The following is a 26,909-nucleotide window of genomic DNA, read 5'->3' as shown; positions in this document are numbered from 1 at the left end:
TTCTGAGAAGTGTCTGTTCATGTCTTTTGCCCATTTCGTAATTGGGTTGTTTATCTTTTTGTTGTTGAGTTGAACACTCTATATATTCTGGATACTAGACCCTTATCTGATATTTTGTTTCCAAATATTGTCTCCCATTGTGTAGGCTGTCTTTTTATTTTGAGAAGGTTTATGAAATAATATAAAAAATGTCTACAGTTTTGTAGGAAATACTTTTGTCATTATAGTATGAACATATCCAAAATACAAAACAGCGACTTAGACGAAACAGAAATTTTTCTAATGACTACCATTCTCTAAGCTACTATCTCATGAACTTTATGATTAAAGCCCTACCATTCAGCATTCACAGTCTTCACTCAACAAACTAATACGTGATTTAAGGCTGACTTTTGTTTAAAAAGCCTTTAGATATGGGATGATACTCAAACAAAATAGAAACAAATTAATAAAAAGGAACAGAACTGCAAACTCTGTCTTTAGATTGGCTATGTGGAGTACCATTTATAATCACCTAAAAATCAAGCGAGTTGCTGAGTCATACATTCTAATGCAAACAGAAGTTACCCAATAAGGTTATACACAAAAGGTCCACATGCTGTTTGAGAGTGAAAATCTGAGACAATGTTTTTAAAACAAGCACAGAACTAAAGAAGGTTATCTGGTAGTGTAGTATCTTAATTATATAAAGTGTAAGTTTAATAAATTAGGCGTTATGACCCAATTGAGTAAAAAGCAAGTATGATTTTTTGAGATAAACAAAATCAGGAGCAAATTTACTTCCATGCTCACAAATAATAAACTACAATACAGAGAATAATAATGGGACTGCAATGAAACTGGAAAGAACTAAAATTTTAACTTTAAAATGAGAAAGATCAGTAAATTCTTGAGTTAGCAACATGATACTTTTTTCTTTTTACCATGGCTACACATAAAATATGAATTTATACACATTCAATGTGAATATAAATAAAATAAATTCCCATTATGAAATCTATTCATTCATTTGTAACCTTGAACTTGTGTCTCCTATTTTTCATTCTTACCAGTGAGGTTGGGCTGGGGAAAATTGCTTTGATAGGTGAGCTGCTGGTCCCACCACTGCTGGGTGGGTTGATTCTTTTCTCTTTCTGACGACGGTTACAAAACCAAACACGGATCACCTCTTTTTCCATATTGAGCTGATCAGCAATCATGGTGATCTCTTCCGAGGTAGGCTTTTGATTCTCAAGGGAAAAAGAAATATCCTTTGAAATAACTTCGAACTATTGGCATAATCATATTAGACTATAAATAAACAGGACAAGGCAGAGAATGAAGTTGGGATATATATGATCATATTAACCCACTTTTAATGAGCTCCTTTTCTCTCTTTTTTTTTTTGGCATGGGCAGGCTCCAGGAATTGAACTCAGGTCTCTGGCATGAACAATGAGCTACTGTACACAGACATACTAATACCTATACACCTACCAATTTTTTTCATATAATTAGAATAAGTTATTCTTAATCTTTCATTATTAACATCTACTAATCTTGAATAAAATTAACATCAATATATCGTTAACAGGAATACTGATATACTCTCTATATATGCATGTATTGTATAATGTTAAGTACATAGAGTATATCTTAATACATATATCTACTTAATAACAGTTAAAGAATTTTCTCAGTGCTTCATGCATATTATCTTTCTTAAACTTCACAATAAGCCTTATGAAGCTTGAAAGTCACTTATTTTCAACTGATAAAGGGACTTTAGCATAAAAAAATAAGTGATTTATCTAATCACACAGTTAATAAGTAGCAGAGCTGATAAAGACTCCTGATTCAGTGCCCCTTTCACTATGTCCATGCCTTTTTTCAATTAGAAAAGTCAAAATCTTGCAAGAAGTCTTGATTATGACATTCCCTGGTATTAAAAAAAGAGCCAAATATCTCTTGAATTAACTCCACAACTTAATATTCAAGGCCCTCTGTGTTCCGGTTCTAAGCTACCGTATTAGGGTATAGACTTTAGAACTTAGCCAAATCAAAGTACTTGTTTTACCCCTTATATATACCCTCATGGTTTTCCCCCTTAGGTGCCTTTGCTCATGCACTTTTTTAAGTGTTTGCCTCCCGACTTTCCCTGCCTGTAGAATTCCTATGCATCTTACAGCAGCTGCCACCTTTCTCACACTATGTGCTCATGTGAGCGTGGTCTCTTCTGAATCCTGTAGTGATCTGGTCCTATCTATGTCCACTAACTTACTCTGTCTTATTTCATCCACTATGTTATAAGTGTTCATAAGGACAGAGGCTGACAAGTTCATCTTTTATCACCTACCATGCTTAACGCGAGTACTATATAATCCAATGCCAACGAAAAGTAAAAAGCTCACTGACCTCCAGGAAACTCTTCTCTAAGGCCACACGAATGTTGGTCTCTATGCTGGTGCGTTTCTTTCTCCTCCGGTTCAAGCCCTCAATTCCCAGCCCTGGAGAATTCAGGGCACTTGGGCTGGAGAGAGCAGAATCAGATGAGAGGTTCTCTGTAAGAAAGAAGAAAACAAGACAATAAAAGTAGTCCAGCAAAATGATACAAATATTAACAAAAAAGCCTGGTTAAAATATTTTAAGCTACAAAGCAAGCATGAAATGGTTTTCATATCAACTACATTAAAACAACGTGCACTATCCTGGCTCTTCATACTGTTCTTACTGGTGCTCTTTATTACATATTGGCATCACTACTTTTTAAAAAAAATTTTATTTATGAAAACAAACAATACATTTAAAACCACCAAAAATGGATATCTTAGCTTGCTTAACCATAGGCTTATTTAAATAAAGTATCCATATAATCATTGCAAAGCCTGTGTTTGCACAGTATATTTCAGAAACCAATTTAAAATAAAGGCAAAAAAAAATCTACAAATTCAGACAGCGAAGTTCTTAAATTCTAAGTATTAACACTAACTTAGATACCATTTGATCGGCTGTCAAAATTGTGAATGTTCTCAAAAGATCAAGTAGAAAGTTCTCACAAGTATCTGTATTGCTATACTAATGATCTATGTTACTAAACATTTTCCTGATTTCAGGAAAATATGAAGATACAAATACTTTTACAATTAACATATGAAAATCTTAACCATCAAAAATGGATAACTTGGTTAAATTATCCATAAGCATATTAAAAAAAAATCCAAGTAATCATTATAAAGCCTGTTTGTACAGTATGTTTCATAAACCAATTTAAAATTAAAGGAAGGAACAAATCTACAGATAAAGATATCAGAGTTTCTTAAATTCTAAATATTAAATACTATCTTAAATACCATTTGATTAATTAACAAAATTGTGTGGCATCACCACTTTTTGATTTCTGCTGCTGAGAAAGCAGTTTACTATTCCAATCCTTAGATTCAGCTTTACCCTTCCCAGTTCAACATGGTGGTATGTTTTGTTTATTCATTTTTCAGTACTGGGGATAAAGGGAAGAAAAACTTCCTTGGAAATCACTGAACATTTAATATTTATTTCGCAAATGACTCCTCTTATTGGTATATCTGTGGCAAAACAAACAAAACAATGAAATAGTTAAAATTTCTTCTTTAAAGTTCAACAGGGTTCTATAGTTTAATAGTTTTATGGCCTTGGGCATGCCATACATATCTCTTTCTTTACTCTATATGATTTTTGTTCACATTTAAAATGAGAACCACAGACTAGAGAATCTCTCTAGGCTCCAGAAAGCTTTCACAGTGTGTGATTCTGTGACTCAAACTCCAAAAATTCCAAAAAGAAATCTCAGCATAGAACAGATAAATTAAAAACGATGGTGGTGCAACGGCAGCTCAGTGGCAGAATTCTCACCTGCCATGTCGGAGACTTGGGCTTAATTTCTGGAGCCTGCCCATGCCAAAAAAACAAAAAAACTAATAACACAACTTTTTATGTGTGGAAGGTGTAAGGTCATTTTTAATAACAAAAGCAGAAATATTACCAAGAACAAGTTTTAAGATAATTTGAGGAAGAGCCAGTAAACTTGTTTTTCAAGTTTAACTATATACATATGCTTTCACATTGTCTTCCTTCAACTATACATGTGTCCCTAATCCTGGGTAATATACAACAACTATCCCAAGGCTAAAAATTATTGTTGATTGCTTACAATGTAATTACTATAATATTTAAATGAATTAGCTCTACAATTTACACAGACATAATTTATATTGGTCCTCCCAGGATTAGTGAGTATCAAGGTTCTGGAGTACCCATACTATAGTAAGAATATAAACCTTAATGTTTATAACAAAACCGCTGGTGAAACTCCAAAACCAATGAGAAAACTTCTTATATATTCACTCACCTGCATCATTTAACCACTTCTCTAAAAGTGGCTTTAACTTGCACATGTTCTTAAAGCTGAGGTTCAAGGCTTCAAAGCGAGAGATGGTAGTTTGGCTGAAGTCATTTCCATATAGTTTACCCATAGCGAGCCCAACATCACCCTGCATAAGGACACAAAGGAGAGGGGGAGAGGAACAGAGAGAAAAATATTAACCTCACTAATGTTCTCAGCCTTCACTCTGGGGTTCCCCATTCAATAACTGCTCTAGATAAAGAATTAACAATCATTCCATTTACTGGGTCCCACAAAAGTGCCTACCCCTAAACTAAGCCCAACATTCCAGTGAAGATTGTTATGTAAGCCCTTGATCACTGTCCTGAATACTTTCCATCTTGAATCTCTTCCTGCTCCTTTATGTAATGAAGAAACCAAATACTTCTACTAAACCTCCAAGGAGCAGCGGTGATATTTTAACAAGCCCCTTAAATGATCTATTGAAGTAACTTATGTAATCATTAAAAATCACTTTACCTGTACTACCTACAGGTTTACAGATTTGGATAACTTCAGGTATTTCTGAACTAACCCACTTCCCATAAATCACTTTAAAAGTTAGAAATGATCCCTCATTGTTTTTTTTTTACCTTTGTACAGTATTTCTGGAAGCAGTGAAAAAATCTATTTTCCACTTTGATTGAGATTTCAAAGCTGGTTATGGAAAAACAGGTATTCTAAATGACTATTTTTGTAACCACTACAGAGATAGAAATTCACAGTAGAGAGGTTTGACCCACTTAGTCAAACTTTCATGGGTACTGGAAACTTGGTAACCTTATGACAATAGAACAATGATCCACTGAATATATTACAAAAGATGTCTCTCTCTCTAAGCCTATACCTTTGAAATACACATAGCACTTTTCTTCCAGCTGAATTTCTCTTGTTAAAGCCAGGAAGAGACATTTTTTATACTTATTTCACATATAGGTAACAGAGACTCATGAAGTTTAAATGATTTACCCGCTCATTTCAGTTAGTTCAGTAAAAGGCAACATTTCTGGTCCAAAGTATTATATAGCTAATTCTTTATGAGACTACCAACTCTCCATTATTCTGGCAATGCTTCTCTTGAATTGGGATTATTGCAGATCTTTGATTATTTCCCCTTCTACAATCCATCTTATGGATATTCCATTGTTATTAGCACCTGTATTAGGTGATAATCAGGGAAAAGAGGGAAGATTTTTTCAACTCCATTTTACTATGGGTGAGTAGCTTCTGATAAAAAGTTTTATATAAAAGAAATGTTGGCAACTAAGAGAAAAATGAGGCATAAAGAATACCAACACTTTAATGATCTTATGCTGGTCAATGCAGCAGCCACTAATCATATGTGGCTACTTAAATTTAAATTAAATAAATTAAACAAATTAAAATTTGAGCTCCTCAGAACCACTAGTCACCTTCCAAGTGCTCAATAGCCGCATGTAGCTAGTGTCCTGGACAACATGAATACAGACCTACAGAACACGTCCATCCTCGTGGGAAATCTCCACAGTTCTTAGTACACTGCCTCTAACCAGAACTCAAGCAGACTGCTTAATGCTTTCCTTCTCGTTATGTTAATACTGAAAGAACTAGGAGAGTGTGAGCAGGGCATGAGTGCTGTGCATTTATATTTATTAACTGTTACTTCACTCAGTATCTTTTAAGGGCCTACTATGTAAGGCACTGAACTGACTATGCTCTTTGTGCATCATATACATTCAAATCTTAGTCACTTCATTTGTTTAGATTATAACTTTCCAGAATCTGGGGCCAACTAAATCTTGCAATTCTTTGTGCATAGGACAAGACATAGTAATTAAATGGCAATAAATATTTCCTGACATTATAATGGTAAAATTTTCTAAGAAGTTTTCTGCAAAATTCTGCACTATCTTTCTATGGAAAGTAAAAATTTTGACAGATATAAAAATAAAATATCTACTCAAAAGTCATATCATAATGAGAATAAGAAACAGTGCCTTAGTAGGTGGTTGAAAATAAAGCTATGCCATCAACTAACTAAAGCTATGGCAAATAAACGATAAATTCACTTACTGAGATTTGTAATACGATTTAATCTTACAATTAAATATCTTAATTGAATAAAAAGCAACAAGTCTCTTGGTTAACCTACTAATTTTCATTCATTAGCTAGATGCTTGGTTTAGTGCTCATGTAACTCACAACCATTTTGGATTCTCCCTCACAAAAGATCCTTATGATATTTCTGAAAAGTGATATTAAAAAGGGGGAAAAAGGACAAAGATTGAGACTGAGAATCAATGAATGCACTTCATATGATGAAAGCGCTATACCATGGCATCCCTTCTAATTATGTAATGATTTTCACAGTCATCCTTTAATAACCATTGCACAGTTAGAAAATAACTACAGCTGAAAAAATCTAATTACAGGCATATTTACGCAGGGAATAGGAAATTTTTTGATTCAGCAAGTAACCTGGATGTTTAACTTCTTTTTTTATGTGTTAATGTGTATATATATTATATATTTGCATATGTAAAAAACAAAACAAACGGGAAATAAAGCAAACTTTGACCATAATTGACGTACTTAACTTGAAAACAAAGATTTTCCCATCTTGCACCAGTAATATGTGCTTAAATCTACATAGCCAAGGTCTGTGAACTGTTGCCACTGCTGTGTCAAAGTCATTTTGAAAAACAGGCCAAAAAATAAGGTAAAGCCACAGAGCAGAACAGCAGACCTTAGGAGAGCTCCTTTTACATAGATGAAAAAAAAGAAACATGACACCAGCAAGATATTGGGTCAAATGCCACAAAAAGCAAACCACTGGATGGGTAAAAAGATTTTTAAAAGCCTTAACATTTTAGCATATCACTTCGGTAACAATCTCCCAGGAAACTAAAGAGTATGCTGTGCTAATAACCTAAAACTTGAAGTACTGCTAAATATGCCAACCTTATACTTATTTAAGCTTATTAATCTACCCCTACTCAATTTTGTTTCAGCTGTCTTTTTAAAACAAGCTGGATATTTTAGGCCCTTCAAGAGTCCTAACATTTTTCTGAATTGTACTTTGTTTCTTCACAACTGTAACACCTTAAAAATGTAACTGTGCTTTCTCTAAAATTATGTCAATTCCTAAAGATCATTTTATATTCCTAACACATAGTTCTTAGACAAAAAAAATTATCAAAGAAACATAAGGAATAAAAGTCTGTTCTTAAAACACCCAAATGCAAAATAAATGCATGAGGTCATCCCTATTTTTTTAATCTATCACAGCAGGTGGTGCATTACTGTACTTTCAACATGAAATAACCTGAATAATATTTAAGTGGTGGCTTAAATTTCAAAAAATAATTATATCCTCTGGAAAGAAAACATCAGGTCTTTCATGATTCCATTAAGACACCCACTCTAATCCATTCTTCAGTATTTTTTTTCACCTAATGACCTTCTATCACTTTACATAAATATTCAGTTCAATTCCTTTCCTGTTTTCAAAGTATTACTTATGACAGGTTAATTAGTGGCAGTGATGGGAACCAAAAGCCGTGTTCCCAGACCGATGTTTAAACCTTAAGCATGGCACTCTTCATTTTATTGTGCTTCGACAGATATTGTGTTTTTTCGTTTTACAAATTGAAGGTTTGTGGCAACCCTGCAATGAGTAAATATATTAGCATCATTTTTCGAATGTGCTCACTTCGTGTCTCCGTGTCTCTGTGTCACATTGTGGTAATTCTTGCAATATTTCAAACTTTTTCATAATTACTGTTCCTATTATGGTGAATTGTGATCTATGATGTTACTGCTGCAACTGAGATTATTACTTTGCCTAATTTCAATATGTTGTGTCTAAGGGAATAGGGAGGCCTGAGGAGAGGTGGAGGGGTGGGGGAATGGCTGGCTGGTTGGTGGAACATTCAGAACACAAACAACATTTATCAGTTAAATTCACTGCTTTATATGGATGCGGTTTGTGGAATCCTAAAATAATTACAATAGTAATTAATGGACAAGGAGTTGCTTCTTATGGATGAAAGACGAAAGTGGTTTCTTGAGATGGAATCTACTTCTGGTGAAGATGCTGTGCACGCTGTTGAAGTGACAACAAAGGATTTAGAATATTCCATAAACTTAGTTGACAAAGCAGTGGCAGGGTTTGAGAGGACTGACTTCAATTTGGAATCAACTGGAAATCTAATTTGGAAAGAAGTTCTGTTGTGGGTAAAAGGCTTTTAAACAGCATCACATGCTACAGAGAGATCTGTGAAAGGAAGAGTCCATTGATGTGACAAACTTTGTTGCTGTCTTATTTTAAGAAATTGCCAGAGCCAGCCCAACCATCAGCAGCCACCACCCTGATCAATCCAGCAGCCATTAGCATTGAGGCAAGATCCTTCACCAGTAAAAAGATATGACTCACTGAAGGCTCAGATGAGTTATCATTTTTAAGTAATAAAGTCTATTTTAATTAAGATATGTACTTTTTAAAGACATAATGCTATTATTACAAACTTAGTAGACTACAGTATAGTGTAAACAGGTTTAAATGCACTGGGAAACCAAAAAAATCCAAGTGACTCGCACTTTATTGCAGTATTTGCTTTATTGCGGTGGTTGGGAACCGAACCCGCAGTACCTCTGAAGTATGCATACATTCCACTTTAAAAGTCCTCTGCTAGGTGACATTAAAAAAAAATTCATTTGAATTTTGATTACTTCGGACTTTTCACTGCCAAGACTTATTTAATTAACTCAGTTTGGTTTGGGATGATAGTGTAATTGTGTACGTGTGTATCTGTCTCTTTCTCTGAAAAACAAGCCTTTCAAACTTTTCCCTTTTCCACTACTCTAAAAGACCCTGTAATCTTTACTTTTTCAGCCTTATATATATAGCACTAAAGTCTAGAACTAGGTGTTCTTCAAATAATAAGTCCCTGAGTATAGTCCTGTCATCTCCCAACACCATTTTTTTAAACATATACAAAAAAGCAATAAACTTAAAAGTACATTGTAAAAGTAGTTATAGAACAGATTTCAGAGTTTGATATGGGTTACAGTTCTACAATTCTAGTCTCTTCACTGGAGATTAAAACAAATATCATTACAACGATTCAGCAGTCATACTCATTTCCAACACCACTTTTTTAAGCCCTCACAATTTACTGCTATAATTATGATTTCAAAGGCTTGTGTTCTGAGGGAAATTTTTAATGTGTTAATGTTAATACTTAGGCTTATATCTAAATGTATACAATAATAAACTAAACTTAAATATAGGAAATGGCTAAGAAAACGGTAGTTTAAAACCAAAAAAACAACAAGGCTGAGGATCACACTGTTCCTTAAAAGCCTCTTTGGACATGTGAAGCAAAGATTTAGATCCAGTCGAAAATGGAGACTCTGAGGATGGTTTCACCCTACCTGAGTGAATCCAAGTTTGATTCGTCTTTGCTTGAAGGTCTTGGCAAACTGCTCAAGCTCCTCAAGGTCACTGGGCTCCTCCAAGCTGGGAGTATCAATTCGCTTTGGTGTCGACTGGCTCTGTGGAAGTGTCTGAATTGGGGTTGCTGCTATTGTGCGTGTTGGGGTTGCTGGCTGTTAGAGAAGGAACAGAGTGTAAGGACAGATGTACACAGTACATTCACGTTTATAACTCAAACACACTGCAAGTAAACAACTTAAGAAAACCACCACATTACTATGTTCATGGAGAATTACAAAGAACTGTAAACTGTGGAAAAAAGTTATAACACAATGTTCAGTAAGAAAAGCAGGGTGTAAAATTAAGCACGACAGCTGACTATATTTATCTATTCAAATGGTCTAAATACATGTATCTTGTACCTTAATAAAAAACTGTCATTAGTTTGATCACAAAACATTACTGTTTATTTTTAAGACTGTTTCATAAACATCACTTAGAGTACAAGTTTCAAAACAGCAGGGACCACATTTGTCTTGTTCATCACTATCACATCTCTGACATGTGGCAGAGTATTATTAAAATAATACTCCATGATTATTAAAATTATTAAAGGTAAAAAGTCACCTCTAGCTTAAATAATCTAATATAATAGACTTCATTTTTGAGTGTGGTTCAAATTTTTCCACAGACTTACGTTTCTAACCTTGACTATAATTATGGTATATATATTTTTACACTTTGCTTTTCTTGATTAACACCACGTTGTAATTTTTCGCTGTGGGGTCCCATGGTCTTCCCAATTATCATTTTCAAAGGGTGACAGGCAATTTATTTAACCATCTTATCATTGCTGGACATTTAAGTTTTCCATTTATTTTTCACTAACATAACTCATACCACAATGAAAAACTTGTACATACAGCTATTTTTTCCTGCCTATAATTAGTTTCACAAGGGATTACCCAGTAACTGGATAAAGGGTACACTATGAGTAATTTCACGGCTCCTGATACACCTCATGCTGGTTCCCACTATACAATGTTAGCTGTTGTTTTAGCAGTTTTTTTTTTTCCCATGGGCAGGCACCGGGGATCGAACCGGGTCTCCAGCACAGCAGGCGAGAACTCTACCTGCTGAGCCACTGTGGCCCGCCCTGTTTTAGCAGTTTTAAAAAAATGTTTTCATTTGTATTTATCTTATTACTCAGAGTAAAAATTTTCCCATGTGTCAACTGTTGTCTGTATGTCCCTTGATGTGAACTGGATTTATGTCCTTAACCTATTTATCTATTAATGATAACTTTAATCTTATCCTCAGAATTCACTCAAATATTATAAATTAAACCTTTGTTGTATTAAGGTAAATAATTTTCCTAATCTGCTTTTCTCCTTTTATTTTTCAGTGTACATGAATTTTAAGTTATCAATTGGATTAACAAATTTTCCCCTTTCTAATATCTATCCTCTGCCACTTCACACCTGAGAAAGCTTTCACTTGTTTCTAACTCTGATAAAATTCCTTTTAATATTCTGCTAGCTTTAAAAAATGTTTTTAAATATTTAATTCTTTAAATCCATCTAAAATTTGTTCTGGGACACGAGGTTCTAATCTTTTTTCCTGGTCATTGTTCAATGTAAAATATTACATCTCTTTGTTAAACAAACACCAGGCCACTCTGTTCTATTCACAACTCTGAGTAGAACATGCCCTTCTGAGTATTCACTAGTGGGAGGTGCTGCCCTGACTCTGCATGCTAATTGCTCAATTGACAGCTCCTGTGAACAATAATACAGGTGTGAGATTACTGGCAAGAGTAATAGATGAGGTCTGTGGCTGCTGAGTTTTTCTTCTTGTAATTTAACTGTGTTGCAGACCCCTGAACTTGACCTCATTAGTGATGAGTTCTCTCCAGTTGAACTGACTGGCCCAGAAAACGGCACAACAGGCATTGTACACATTACACAGGCAACAATAGGGTAAGGTCCTCTCTATCATCTTGCTTCAATAAAGATAAAAAAAGTTTATCTCTATGACATATTAACACTGACTAATTTTCAAGGTGATTTTGGAGGAACCAAAAGCAGCACCAACCATATTAGCTTCTTATGTGGCTATACATTTCACACAATGAAACTCTGGTTGATAGATAAGGTGTCAACCATCAAATCGTTACTTCATCTCCAGGCGTGAAGCAGCCCCCTTCTCAAATAATAAAGGACTAAACAGCTTGGGAAACTTTAGGTAGTGTAATTACAGGTTAAGTTACCCCAATTCCAGAAACCTCTGGCGGTAACTGGCCAGATCTAGAAAGAATTACAGTAGAATTCAGGGAGCAGGAGTGAAAATGAAGCTACAACAGCTCTGCCACTGTGCACTCTGGCCTACAGAGCCAAGAAGGAGCCCTTGGTAATGGCTTTTTTCAAAATCCCAACCTTTATTTTATTTGGGCATAATTTATATACAATTAAATTCACCATTTTAAGGAGTTTGACATATTTTGACAAATACATAGTCATATAACTGCTGTCACAATCAAGATACAGAAAATTTCTATCACCCCCCAAAGTTCCCTTGTGCTGCTTTGCAGTATGATTTCTGTTCCAATAATTTTGCCTTTTCTAAAATGTCAGCTACATTTAACATATATAACAAACTACTAAACTTTTCCCATTGTGTCTGTACTATTTTGCAACCCCACTTGTAATATTTGATAGTTCCAGCTGGTTCACATTCTTGACAACAGTTGGTATTCTCATAGCCTTTTTCATTTTCTGCATTCTAGTGGGTTATGTGGTAATACTTCATTTGCATTTTCCTAATGACTAATGATTCTGAGCATCATGCTTAAAGGCATTCACTTACTTTCTTCAGTGAAGTATCTTCCAATGTTTTGCTCTTTCAAAAGAGTCAAGTTGTCCTATTATTGAGCTGTACGAACGCTTTCTTTATTATGGATACAAGTCTTTCATTAGATATGTGTTTAGATAATATTTTCTCTCAGTCTGTGGCTTTTCTTTTTAGTCTCTTAAAAGAAGATTTTTATTTTTCATGCAATTAAATCTATCAATTTCTTCTTTAATATTTACTACTTTTTATGTCCAAAATATAAGCAATTGTTCCTTTTCCCAAGGGCATGAAGATCTCCCCCTAAGTTTTCTTTTAGAAGTTTGGGTTTATGATTCAATTTAAAATAATCTTTGTATATGATATTAAGGTGTATTTATTATTATTATCATTATTTTTACATGCCCCTAGCCAATTATTTCAGCACCATTTCTTGAAAAGTCTTTTCTTTTTCCACTGAAATCCACTGATTTCAGTGGAAAATCAGCTGATCAAACATATGTGGGTCTATTGGACTATTACATTCCACTGATCTGTATTTCTATCCTTATGCCAATATCAATCTTCACTACTGTAGCTTTATAATAAATCTTGGACTGGATAGTCTTTCATTTTTCTTCAATTGTTTTGGCTATTTTATATCCCTTACATTTCTATATAAATGTTAGAAACAGCATGCAAATTTTATTTAAAAAAAAAAGCCTGCTGGGTAGTGATTGGTATTGTCTTGAATCTACAGATCAATTTAGGTAATACTGATATTTTAACAACATTAAGTTCTGATTCATGAACAAAGAATATTATCACTTCTCTTTATGTCTTCTTTACACAGCGATTTTCAAAGTGTAGTTCTTACAAGTGCTTTGTTAAATGTATTTTTTTAAATTTTAATTTCCAAATGATCATTGCTACTAAAAGAAATATAACCGATTTTTGTATACTAACTTTGTATCCTGCATACTTGTTAAACTTATTTATTAAATCAGTAACTTTTTTGTAGATTCCTTAGGATATTCTACATAGATAACTTTGTTGTCTACCAATTAAGACAATTTGACTTCCCCCTTTCTAATTTGTATGTCTTTCTTTTTTTTTTCTTGCCTTGCTGCAGTGCTAACACCTTCAGTACAATGCCAAACAGAAGTGGTAGCGGTAGACATCCTTGACTTGTTCATGATCTTAGGGGGAAAGTATTCGGTGTTTCATCATTACATATGATGTTAGGATGTTTATTTTTCTGTAGATGCCCTTTACCAGGCTGAGGAAGTTTTCTTCTATTCCTAATAGGTAACAGTTTTTATTCTAAATGGAAGTTGAATTTTGTCAAATGTGGTAATGCATTAGTATTAAACGATAAATTCCATGATTACAGACAAAGCAAGGCAGAAATGGAAGAGGGCAGAATCAGCCAGTTCTGATACCTACTTTTACAGATGAGGAAACTAAGGTCCAGAGAGGTGAAATGGCATGCTCAAAGCCACAGCTAATTAAGAAGCAGAACTAGGTCTAAAACTGAAATCTCTAGATGCCTATACCTGCGCTCTTTAAAGTTAAACTCTAGTGGCAGTAAGCTCAAGCAACATTTGAGAGTTGAGAGGAAAGGGAAGAAAACAGAGATATCCTAGGTTCTTCGTAGTTTTTCAGAAAGGGCAAAGGCCAAATGATGGGTTTTAACTTAAGCACTAGGTTCTTAATTCAAATGGTAATCCCTACTGCAGATATAAAATAGGTAGAACTCATAAACATTTCCCTAAAGCAAGTTATGCTTTATGAACATATAAGAAAATAGGAACTGCTTGAAGATTTTCATAGATTACATCAATTTGGCAGTACTACTTATTAAACGGATAGGCTCAGCTTTGAATTTTTGGTCAGTTTTTGAAGACTGGGTTATTTTTATTAGGACATTAAAAAAAAATTAAAACTCAAAGTCCCACAAATGTATAAGGATAAAAGAAAGCAACCTCTATGTAAGGAAACTGACCTGGGAGGTGAGGGTGATGCTTGGCTGCGACTGAAGGAGGTTGGCTTGGCTTTGCTGAGGTAGTTGCGTTAAAAGATTTTGCGCTTGCAGGAGACCTGTAAGACATAACCAAACAATGAAAGATTATTTTGAACAAATGGCAAAAAGAAAGTGAAGCGAAAATTTTCAACTGATCTTCTAGTAGTTTTTTATTAGCCTTAAAACTCTGTCTTATTAGCCTAATACATTTCTTACTTAAATGTAAAACTTATTAAATACAATTTGGGCAAGATATCAATCATTCAACTAAAATGGGTATTTCCTTAGTGTAATTTGAATAACTTCTCTGACTGGCCAAGTCTTTTATTTTAGTAAGTAGTGGGTGAAAGTGAAGAAGTATTTCAAATGGAAGCAGCTTGAAATTCCAAAAAGAACTCAACCTGGAATTTATTAGAAACTGTCAATATAAGTTGAATCAGAGAACTTTCTAGTCCCATAAGAGGAAAAAGAACACTGCTTTCACAGGTTCTTAATCAAACATTTACCTTTTGATGATAATAAAGTTGAAATGTAAAATACTCTGCGTTAATATTGAACCACCTTAGTTTAAAAATGAGTGATAAGCAATGCCTGATGATGACAATTGACACACAAAACAGAAATTTGGATACTCAATATATTTGTACTACAGGCTACATCAATTATTTGAGTTTATGCTTTCTTATTTTTAGAATTTATAAAGAGAAGCCCATTACAGAATATCTGAATTTAAAGACTTAATCTATAGTAGTTTCAAATATGCCATTGCTAATATTAAATATAGGATTATCTGTGCCAAGATGAGAGCAATAGTAAAGATTATACAACATAGCACACCAACCAAAGGTTGTGATGAGATCATTTTGGACAACAAATATCTTTCTAATTTTGATTTTCCTAGGCTACTATTACACATAATTTGGATACCCTGAAGGTTGGAATATGTACAGGAATAGTAAAACAATTTAAATCTACCACAGATTAGCCACAAAGTTCATAATTTGTTTGTGATACACCACTGCCTCAATCTAACCTATTAAAATAGATATTTCACAATGTAGGTCACAAATAAGATAAATTATACAAATTAAGTAGATACAGATTTTTCTAAAGAACCCTGACTTTTGTTGATCTTGGGTACGTAAAATATATTTTGAAGCACATATAATGAATGAAAATGAAATAAAATTGAATACACCTTACTACAAACTTCTCTTAAAATGCAGATTTAGAGAAACCTAAAACTGTGAAGTTTAAATGGCCCTCCTGCTTCCCCAAGTGTTTCCCTACATTTTCATCCCCCATATAACAAGTCAGGGTCAATTTTCTGATGACCTTATTTCCCTTAAAACACTCCAATGGCTTTATGTTATACTTATAATAAAATTTACATAACCCTGGGGAATCTGGCTCTGTCTTAACTTTTATATCTCATCCACTAGTTTGAACTCTAGCTACTTTCTTTTCCCAGATTAGGTCAAGTTTATTCCCTCTTAGGTCTCTGCATCTCTTTGGTTGTGCATGGCTCTTCCATCAGGTCCTACACGTAGCAGCCCACTCTCCTTATTCAGCTCTCAATTCAAATGTTACTTCTCCAAAGAGGCCTTTCCAGGTGACCTTAGCCCCCACTCCTCCACGGTTATCTTCACTGCATTCCTCTGCTCTGCCGTTTTCCTAGTACTTACTGCTATCTAAACCATTTTTCACTATTTGCTTTCTCTCAGTGAGGACAGGAACATTATTTTATGCAAAATTATATCCCCAGTACTTAGAGCACAGAACTGTTGCAAATATTTATTGAGTAAGCTAAAATACTAAATTTTTGTGGTTTGAAAAATGTTTTCTAGAGAAAAATAAAGCTATATTTTATGTCAACAATTTAAACTAATCTATTAAATACAAGCATTTTGAAAAGGCTAAAGACTCAGGCATATCTGAAAACAACAAAGCATAAAACAGAAGAGTAAATAAGGGTCAAAGGTTAGGTCCTATTATTAAATACAGGGTATTTCACAGTTTCTTTAACGTTTAGCGATGAAAGTTTTTTTTAAATCTAGAAGTAACAAAAACAGTTTTTTTTAAAAAAACTATTGCTTTTCAACCAGAAACTTTGTAATGACAAATTATTAATTTTGGTTCCTAGTATTTTATGAATAAATTCAAACCCTAGGTTTTTTCCCCTAAACAAGGTCAGGTGAAAATGGTGAAAGAACCCATGGAGATGTAGAACTTCCTTCAAGGACCAATCCTTCCCCCTACAAAGAAAACAACAAATCCCCAAACAAATAAAAACCATATAAACAAAAACTTTTTTTTAAACCAAGACCATTTCTTAGGTCATTTTCAGAATAAATGGTGATGAAGGAAAAAGCAGAATAAAATCTTCAATGAATTATGACTCAAATTCAAGAATGTATTAATATGAAGTTGCCCATGAAAATGCAGGAGAAATATTTCTGGGAAAAAGGTTTAGATTTCCTTTGTTACAAACTAAATTCCAGACAGCTAGAGTGATATAATCAGAGCAATACTGCCAAAACAATGAACATCAAAAGTCTTAGATTATTGGGCAGGCCATGGTGGGTCAGGAGGAAGAGTTCTCGCCTGCTATGCCAGAGACTGGGTTTGATTCCGGTGCCTGCCCATGCCATTAAAAAAAAAGTCTTAGATTATTCAAATAGAAGAATAAATTAAGGGAAAACAGAAGAGTTAAAAAAAAATCATTATTAAAGGCTAATCTCATGCTGGAAAAATTATTAAAATTTCAACAAGTCAGGCAGGCAACAAGTCAGGCAGGCAACAGTGGCGAGTGGCAGAGTTCTCGCATGCCTTGGCGGAGACCCGAGTCTCCTTTCCCGGTGCCTGTCCATGTGGGGGAAAGAAAAAAAAAATCAACAAGTCAAAATTTTGTCCCTAACCACTAAGTTAAAAATACATATGGTATCTGGCATGGTATTGGCATAAAAACAGACATAAAGAGAAATGGAATCGAATCGAGACCTCAGAAATAGATCTTTAGAAAAAAAAAGATATTTAAATTTTCACTTTCTCAATAACAATAAATTCCACTGCTGGAAATGCTTTAAAAATTTGAATATTTCCACTGTATTGATTATTTTCACTATTCAACTCAAAAGCAGTGGTACAAATTGATTCTAAATTACTGTCAAGCAGTTTATATTAAGAAACAAATATATTTCCACTTATTCTTTCTACCTACAGTTTCTACCTTGGTTTTATCAAGGCTCTCTGAATGTTAAGCATTTTTCCCTGCATGATGCTGTCAGCTTCATAGTTTGTTAAAACCCCAGGAATTACTTGGATACCTCTTCCCCCATCATTAGTCAAACATAATTGGCCACCAGATCATGTCTATCTACTTATCAAATCATCTTCTCTTTTTCTATTCCCACAATCACAGCTCAGCCCTTTACTAACCTTCACAGGAATATAACAATATTCTCCTAACCAGTATTACTCTATTATCTATTCTGATTTTTCCTCAAGTTTTCAATGTGGCTTTCTTAAACACAAAATGAAAATGTCACTTTTTCTGTGGTTTCTTATTACCTATAGACTATTTCTTTAAAGTAAGGGATGGGTCATTTATATCAGAAGCCCCAGTGTACTTACTGAAATTTGCGGGACGGGGCTCAATAACCTACTCTTCTAACTCCTCAAAAGATTCTTATTATGTAAACCAAACCTTGGGAACCATTAAGCTGTAGAATTTAAAGTCAACTTCACAGAAGGTTCTTTAATGATAAGTTCTCTGCCAATCTTTTTTGCCTCAACTTCCACTATTTTCAATGTTCATATCTTATGCTCTAATTATAAGGCATTATTTAGAGTTCTCTAAACACAGTTTATTGATTTTTCTTCCATGTCTCTGAGATTTGCAAATGTTATTCCCATTCTCTCCTTTGTAAACCTATGGATCCATTTTCCAAAATTCACTGTAAAGGCTTCTCAGATCACAAAAATACAAGGGGTCTCTCTGATGGGCTCCCATGACATTCTATACCTATCAAGCCTGATACTTACAATAGATCTGTCTCCCTGCCACTATACTGTGAGCTCTTTTAAAGTTAAAAATGGACTTATTCTATCTTTGAATCTCAGGAATATGATGGAATATATACTTACACAAGCAAAGTTTATTTTTTAAATTTTTATTGATAAAACAACACATAAACACAAACATTCTTAACATACAAACATTCCATACAAGGTACAATCAATGTCTCACAGCATCACCACATAGTTGTTATTCCTCACCATGCTCATTTTTTAGAACATTCGCATCATTTCAGAAAAAGAAATAAAAAGAAAAAATACTCGTACATACCATATCCCTAACCCCTCCCTCTCACTGACCACCAGTATCTATCCAATTTATTTCAACCTTTGTTCTCCCTATTATTTATCTTTTTAATTTATTTTTTTTTACTTATCTGTCCATACCCTAGATAAAGGGAGCATCAGACACAAGGTTTTCACAATCACATGGTCAAAACGTAAAAACTTATCATTATACAATCATCTTCAAGAAGCAAGGCTACTGTGACATAGCTATACTGACTGTTTAAGGTACTTCCTTTTAGCCACTCAAATGCACCATAAACTGAGAAGGGATATCTACATAATGCATGAAAATAACCTCCAGGATAACCACTTGACTTTTTGAAATCTCTCAGCCACTGACACTTTATTTTTTTCTCATTTCTCTCTTCCCCCTTTTGGTCAAGAAGGTTTTCTCAATCCCTTGATGCCAGGTCCCAGTTCATCCCAGGATTTCTTTCTCACACTGCCAGGTAGATTTACAGCGCTGGGAGTCCCACATGGGGGGCGGGGGATAGGGTTCACTTGCAGTGTTGGCTTAGAGAGAAAGACCACATCTGACCAACAAAAGAGGTTCTCTGGGGGTGAGTCTTAGGCCTAATTTTAACTAAACTTAGCCTTTCTTTTCCAGGAATAAGTTTCATAGGGGTGACCCCCCAAAATCGAGGGCTCAGCGTATTGACTTGGTTGTCCCCACTGCTTGCAAGAGTAGTAGAAATTCTCCAAATAGGGAAGTTGAATCTGTCCCCCTTTCTCCCAATTCCTTTAAGAGGACTACAAGCAAAGATGGTACAATGAACGATGAATAAGAAAAAAGGTTAAAAAAAAAACACAAAAAAACCCAGAAATAATGAGGCATTAGTAAGTACACTAATGTTCCTTGGGCTGATACCCTGATAATTTCTGTAATGATTACATTAGCCAAACTTACAAACATGACTGAACTTTAGTACTGTTTGTTACAGAAAGTACATACCAATATTTACCACTAAAAGACTTGGAAGATTTTGTTAAATTTATAACACAAAATTTGCAGTTTTTACTATAACATCTGTTTCTTCTCAAACCTTAAAAGAAAACAAAAGATTATCAGAAGCATACACTTTCAATGCTCAGTACATTCTTTGAATATAAACAGTAGAAGCAGTTTATCCAATTATGTTCAGCATGTTGAGTGATTTTATTTAGATTTTGGCCAAACTCTTGGTTTCTCCTAGTTTTTAAACAGTTGAATGATAGCGAAGGATGACCTTTAATAATGTGGTATGCACAAATTAAAAAAATTTTTTTCTTAACATGTGTATTGATAGTGATAGTTTAAATAAAAGTCAATTAAAACATTGTTCCATTCCAAGCCCACGCACCCAAAAACAAAAGAAAACAAAATATTGTTTTAATGGACAGTTTCAGGGTTAGAATGATAAGTAGTTAAAGTGTCTCCTACATATGTGGACAATTTCGGTGTGCCCCTAACACAAGCCCCCAGCAAGAACTCACCCTGCTGGCCCTGGGGCGTCTGTGAGATGATAAACTGCGCGGGCTGCAAGTTGGTGGTTGGATGTACCAACACAAACTGCTGCAGGTTGAGATTCTGCTGTTGAAGCTGTTGTAGCTGTTGCAGATCCTGAAAAATTATATTTAAAACACAGATTAGAGATTATGAAATAAAAGCTTGCTTAGTCATAAGGTCCCCAGCTGATGAATTCTATCATAGCCAAATAAACAGAGTTAATATTTAACATTTTTTCACACTTCCAAATGGGGGTACTCTATGGGTGTGTTTCACAAAGGTGAAGACACCTGGAACACATACCATGTCATGATTTTTAAGACTAATTCCCAACAGTTACTTAACATTTCCTGAGAACAAATGGTTATAGTTTGTTTTAAAACATATACAGACAAATGTACATTTTAAAATTCAAATGAGAAAAGGGTATATTGATTTTTAAGATATTTGATGACTTTTCTTTTGTTAATTTCTAAAAGAAAAATAGCTATCTATATAAAAATCTTACCCTTAACATAACAATAGCACCTTACATTGGCCTAATGTTTTACAAATGCAAAGTGCTTTCACGTACCTTACATCAATGCCAACCTTAGGGTCGTACACTTTTGGCACTAAAAACATTTATTTGGTGATGAAAAAGTAAACAAAATTAAAACATTATTCTTGATAAAGACTGCATGTAATAGTCATAAAGATTAATTTGACATCTATTCTTCACCCTTTCAGTTAATGAGTTCCTTTTTAATATGTCTAGTCAAAGTCTTAGTACAATTTAAGTACACTTCTGTGTTCTCTCAGAGAAAATAAAGACAATTGTCTAGCACTAGACTCATAATAGTCTTTCATATATTTTTCTGCTATAACTAGCTATACTTTTTTTTTACTTGAGATAAATGATCTCATTTAACTCTCTCCCTTGATCCTGGTGTCCACGCTTATTAAATAAACTTTTATACGGCCTAATATGTGAAAATAAAAATCAAACACAGTATTTTAATACAGTCCTGCACAATGATATATACTCTGCAGCAGAGATGATTCTTCATTTCTCTCACACATCAATGGCATCATTCACTGCAGAGTACATGAAAGAACCCGTGGGTGTCTTAATTAGCTAATTAAAATAAATACAGTAATCCCCTGCCTCAGAAACATGCCTGCTAATTATTAAAGAACTGTCATTTAATATAAACAGTTATTTAAATAATGAGTTACATGTTTATAATACCAACTCAAATAAGCAAACAAATGCATCATTTCTCATTAAGTGGTAAGTTAAGGGTACCACTCGGTTCACTGATCTAGCACTCTTCATGCCTCTAAGGGCCCACACTAACACCCAGAAATTGAATTTAATATTAAAGAAAATCTGCCATTTTTTCCCTCACTTTCTGCCCCAGCTATCGGAGTTACTCACTCACCTGTGCAATCTGTATGGGCTGAGACAGGGGGATTTGTGTCATGGGTGTGGCGGCGGAGGCTGAGATGGTGGCCCCAGCAGCACTGTGCTGTTGGCTGGCGGAATGCTGCTGCACTGCAGCGGCCAGCAGCTGGGCCTGGGCCTGGGCCTGCTGTAGCAGTAACTGCTGCTGGGCTGGCGTCAAAGTAAGCTAAACAAAATTAGGACAGGTAATTGGAAAGGGTTGAAGAAGAAAGGCCCTTAATGCAAGCCAACTGCTTTGAAATAGATAACTAAAGTGATATTAGACCTTAGTTACCCAACCTTCCATGGTTAGCATACGGCTAAGACACGCAGCAGTGATCAAGCTACCATTATTAGCAGAAGATTTAAACTGAACTGGTAGTCCGCACTCTGGATTTAAACAATCATTCAAGCCTGTCCAGGGCCCCAGGGTTCAGGTAAAAAGTAATTAACTAGTAAACAAGAAAAAAAAGAGTCAATGCTGACAGGATATGAAAAGAAATTTACACTCAATGAACAGTAAGTGATTAGCCAGATGAACGAGGAACAAGGATGCTGGGTATGACCATGGGAAGAACTGATAAGGCCCAGCTGCTTTCCATCAGCATGAATTCCTGCCATATCCCATCATTTCTATTATGTCCAAAGATATGACTAAAGAATATGAGCTCCATTTGTTTCTTTTCCAAATCACATGACAGCCCCTCCCCCAACACAATCTTTCCTGTTACCGAAAAGATTGAGTCTGCAACTTTACCTCCCCTTTCCAACACGTTATCTTTGAGAAACAGGTGGTGACAGCCTCTCTCTTTACATGCAAATGAATCTTAATGCCCAGATTTAATAGAAGCTGCATCCACATAAACCTGGAATCCCAGGTGCCTTTTACTATTGTAGACACTAGTCCCCCCAAACAAAACCCAAACAGTAAACTAGGAAATGTACTCAGAGCAGATTTAAACTAGCTTTAATAATGCAACTTATTTCAAATATATATAAATCAAAGTAATAAACATGCTCTATCTTCCTTATGGTGACATACTCTAAACAAAGAAGGCGTCATACAATATTCTGAGGTGCACTACAGCCAGTTGGTGACATAAGCCTCCTAAAAGGGTCCAACACAATTTAGGAGTTAGGGGCATAAGAATCAAAATCAAACAGCTCAAAAATTCAATACCCTTCAAGAGATATATACATCTCTATTTCTTTAAATACTTATTTTATATAAACATATATTAATTCTATTGACGGGATTTTGTGACAATTCTGCAACAAGTCTTAAAAGAGCCTTCCACTGCTCTCAACTGAAATGAAAAAAAAATTCTGTGGGTCGCTATGATATGAGAACTGAACAATAACAACTCTTCCTCACCACTGCTCTGTAACCCCCCCAAAATACCTTAGCAGACAAATTTTCTACTAAGTAAACATTGGAAAAATATTTGGCAGAGAGTCTGACCAAAGATAGCTGAAAAGTAAAAAAATATAAAAACATAATATATTCACATAGGCAGATTTATTATAAATAAAAACAAATGTCATCTATTGAAAGCTATGTGCCATTCACTGTTTTAGGAGCTTTACATATTATTTCTAATCTTTACAACAATACTGTGAGGTAGGTATATTAACAACACTTCATTTTAAAAACAGAAAAGCTGAGACAGAGAGAGATGAAGTAATTAATTTGACCATACAATAAGTTGCAGAGCCAGGATATGAGACCTGAGACTTCATTTTAGAACACTACACAGTAACTTAAAGAATATGATTCTCTTTCGTAGGCACTAATCCATTCTTTAATTTCTACACTGTAATGATGTCATAATGTCAAACTGACAACTGCCATTTATCAATGTAACAGTCTCAAACACAGGATGACGCCACTGAATGATGAAGCAAAAGCTGAAACATGGGTTTAAAAAAGTACTTAGTTTACCAGAACATCTGCAATTGTAACAAAAGATAGCCCGATAATTTCTAATAATTATAATTCTTTTTTTAGAGTTGCCTACAGTGTAAAAAGGTTCTTAAAGACACAATAGTGCCAAGCATAGCCATGTTACTATTTGCTATGGTGAACAGTGCTACTCAGATATTGGCCAAAGGCAGTTCAGATATACAGAAAGTTTATGAAGATTTTCTCAGAGAAAACTTACCCCAGTTATCTGTCCTCCAGCCAGCATAAGCTGGGTCTGGGGGATGGCTGCCTGCACTGAAGGCTGCTGGGAAGGCTGGCTTGGCTGCTGCGAATCCCCCGATTCTTCATTAGATTTAGACTGGAAGCAGGTCGGGGAGGGAGAAGATTAGAGATTTCAAATAGCTGATTAAAAAAAATGTACTTATTATAACTCTATATTTTAAGGATCATTTAAAATGGGCTTTTCATATTCAGTCATAAGTTTTCTGGTTTTGTTCTTTTCCTTCTTCTAAGTATTTGTATCCTCCTATTTTTAAATATTAAGATTTTAGACTTTTTGTTCCAATGCCAGCAAAGCTGCAATTATAATTCTTAGTGAGAAAAAATAATCTGATCCTGTACAAATCAGTAGAATTTTTTATAACCTCAAATTCCCAACTATGGAAACAATGAGTGAAGGAAAGAATACATTGTCAATCCATTTCTACATTAGACCTGCCACACAAACATTCTAGCATATATAGGTGGTCAGTCTGAAACTCCTTCACATACTACCTCAGAGTTTAATTACTTGACCCACTGAACTTCTCATCTAATATTTTAAAGAAACAGAAATCTAGTATCTTCCTTCAAGTAAAACACAAGCTTAGAGAGAAAATGCTGTAGTCAAGAGGGAAGAGAGTATAACACGGAAAGGGGCACAGAGAAAATTTTATGTTAATTAAAACTGGTTATGCAGAGAATTAAAATTCTGCATAGATTTACATATTTCCCACCACCTGTGTTGGGGACTGCAGCAAGGCTAATTAACATAAAGGCTCTGATTAATTCTGCCAGTCACTGAGAGATAATTACAGTGCAGGATTGTAAACATTCTGCACTGGAGATATAGCCTGTTTGCCAACATCTCTCTAAGGGATGAAAGTTTACCATGGCAACCAAGGCAATTTTCCGCCTTCTCTCCCTCAAAAAGGAAGGTCACATTATCTCTTCTTTTCTCCTTGTTTCCATGTGTTACTACGTTCATATTCCATTGGGCTTCATGGGATGCTCCATCCAAGGTCTTAAGTAATTAGCAACACTGAAATCAATCTTCTGTAATACTGTTTTCCCTCTTGACTGTTACCCAAACACTATAATGAAAGGAAGCAGCAGGTTGATTGAAATGTTATAGAGTAATGCATAATATTCAAACTCCGCACGATTTGCCATATGGTTCAAAGAAACAGAGTGGCCAGATTTAAGTTGTTTTTTTTTTAAAGTGTGACTCTATGAAGCCCAACAATTTCTATAAACAGGTTCAGTACAAGTCTTATATCTTAACGTGCAAGAGCAAAGGGGAACCCTGGTAATCTTGTAAATTTCTCACCATATACAGATAAGAAAACTGGTCCCCTGGGGGTTAAGTGACTTGCCAAAGGTCACAGGGCTAGTGAGTGGCAGAATCAGAATTCCAGTTTAAAACCCGTGCATTTTTCAGTCCAGTACTCTTTCTCTGCACTGTAATGTTTTCCTAAGACAATAAAAATGCTAAATAAAAATCACTTACAAGAGAAATTTGGAAACTAAAAGCCATTTAAGAGATCATTTGGCTTTGTGTTTAGGTATGTGTTATAGTCGTATAACTTAGACACATCTTTACCGAACTCACATATAAAATATATTAACTCTGAAAATATATTTTTTGAAAATAGATTTTTCCTGCCCCCCTTTAGTTCATTCACAGTAGAAGAACATAAAATTGATTAATAGCAATGATAATCATTATTTGATGTTTATGAAACTCAGTTATAAAAAAGGAATGCTTCTAAGTATTTACTACTGTAAAAGTATTACACTCTCACTGGAAGAAATTAGAAAAATATAGGGAAAAAAATAGAAAAACTGACACATAATCCCATATCCCAGTTTACCTGTACATTTAGAGATTGAGCAGCAGCCTGTAAACTTGTTCCAGCAAGCTGGACCTATAAATAAGGTGATGAGGGGAAGTTCAAGTCTCAATACTGTTGACATTTATCACTATAGGTTATCATTAACAAATTTCAAGAGCCATTAATAAGTATATATTAGTTAGAATTTGAGAATACAAAGAGGTTTATTTTGTGGGACAAGCTCACTGTTCCTCTACCATCTCCCACCAGAAAATGTTTTTAATTCAGTTATTTTCTGAAGGTGTTTTCCCACACTAAATTACCACAATCAAGAATACCACATTTGGGCGAGCCACAGTGGCTCAGCAGGTAAGAATGCTTGCCTGCCATGCCCAAGGACCCGGGTTTGATTTCCGGTGCCTGCCCATGCTAAAAAAAAAAAAAAGAATACCACATTTGTACTGGATATTCCTTACATAACATTCTATTTGTAGTCCTACAACTCTTAAATTTTAAAACCTAATTTCCTCTTCCACACTGTGTTAAAGAACACAGAAGAGGAAGCTACCTTCATACTTCATCTCTATATACACACTCAGAATTATCTACTTACCTTTATTTCACAATTTCCATGTATACACCAGATTAGAAATCTTATATATACACACCTACACAAACTCTCAAAATATCTAGTCATACCTCATAACTCCTGACTGAAATAAAGAATCTATCCTATAAGCTACATATGAAAATCTGTCAAATTTAATACTCATAGTTCATTTTTCAGAAAGTTCAAATTATGGTTATATTAAAATAATGGTATACATGGAATTAGAAAATTACCATTTGGCAATTATGACAATAACGATTCAGGAAAAAGCCAGCAAGAGTGAGATTTGAGGAATAAGAGGATATTTACATATTCTCAACTTTCCCTCCACAGATACTTATTAAT

At 34.6% G+C, this 26,909-nt stretch overlaps 1 protein-coding gene across 7 annotated transcripts in view; it reads right to left on the bottom strand.

Annotated features, from left to right (window-relative positions):
• POU2F1 (POU class 2 homeobox 1) overlaps positions 1-26,909 on the bottom strand; it is a 256,011-nt gene that overhangs the window by 46,453 nt on the left and 182,649 nt on the right. For 5 of the 7 annotated variants that reach the window (XM_077156862.1, XM_077156866.1, XM_077156867.1 and 2 more), the window contains 9 exons: positions 25,994-26,047; positions 24,100-24,219; positions 21,936-22,124; positions 20,499-20,625; positions 14,643-14,737; positions 9,811-9,987; positions 4,363-4,504; positions 2,394-2,539; positions 1,050-1,229 (listed from right to left, as the gene is read on the bottom strand). In XM_077156862.1, the coding sequence (XP_077012977.1) occupies positions 1,050-1,229; positions 2,394-2,539; positions 4,363-4,504; positions 9,811-9,987; positions 14,643-14,737; positions 20,499-20,625; positions 21,936-22,124; positions 24,100-24,219; positions 25,994-26,047 (1,230 nt within the window). The remainder of the gene's footprint in view (positions 1-1,049; positions 1,230-2,393; positions 2,540-4,362; positions 4,505-9,810; positions 9,988-14,642; positions 14,738-20,498; positions 20,626-21,935; positions 22,125-24,099; positions 24,220-25,993; positions 26,048-26,909) is intronic. The other 2 variants (XM_077156863.1, XM_077156865.1) reach the window with 1 other exon arrangement.

This window comes from Tamandua tetradactyla, chromosome 4 (assembly GCF_023851605.1).
Source record: "Tamandua tetradactyla isolate mTamTet1 chromosome 4, mTamTet1.pri, whole genome shotgun sequence".
In the NCBI taxonomy this organism is placed as follows: domain Eukaryota; kingdom Metazoa; phylum Chordata; class Mammalia; order Pilosa; family Myrmecophagidae; genus Tamandua; species Tamandua tetradactyla.
Note: the sequence above shows the minus strand (reverse complement) of the source record. Positions and strands in the feature narration are given on the sequence as shown.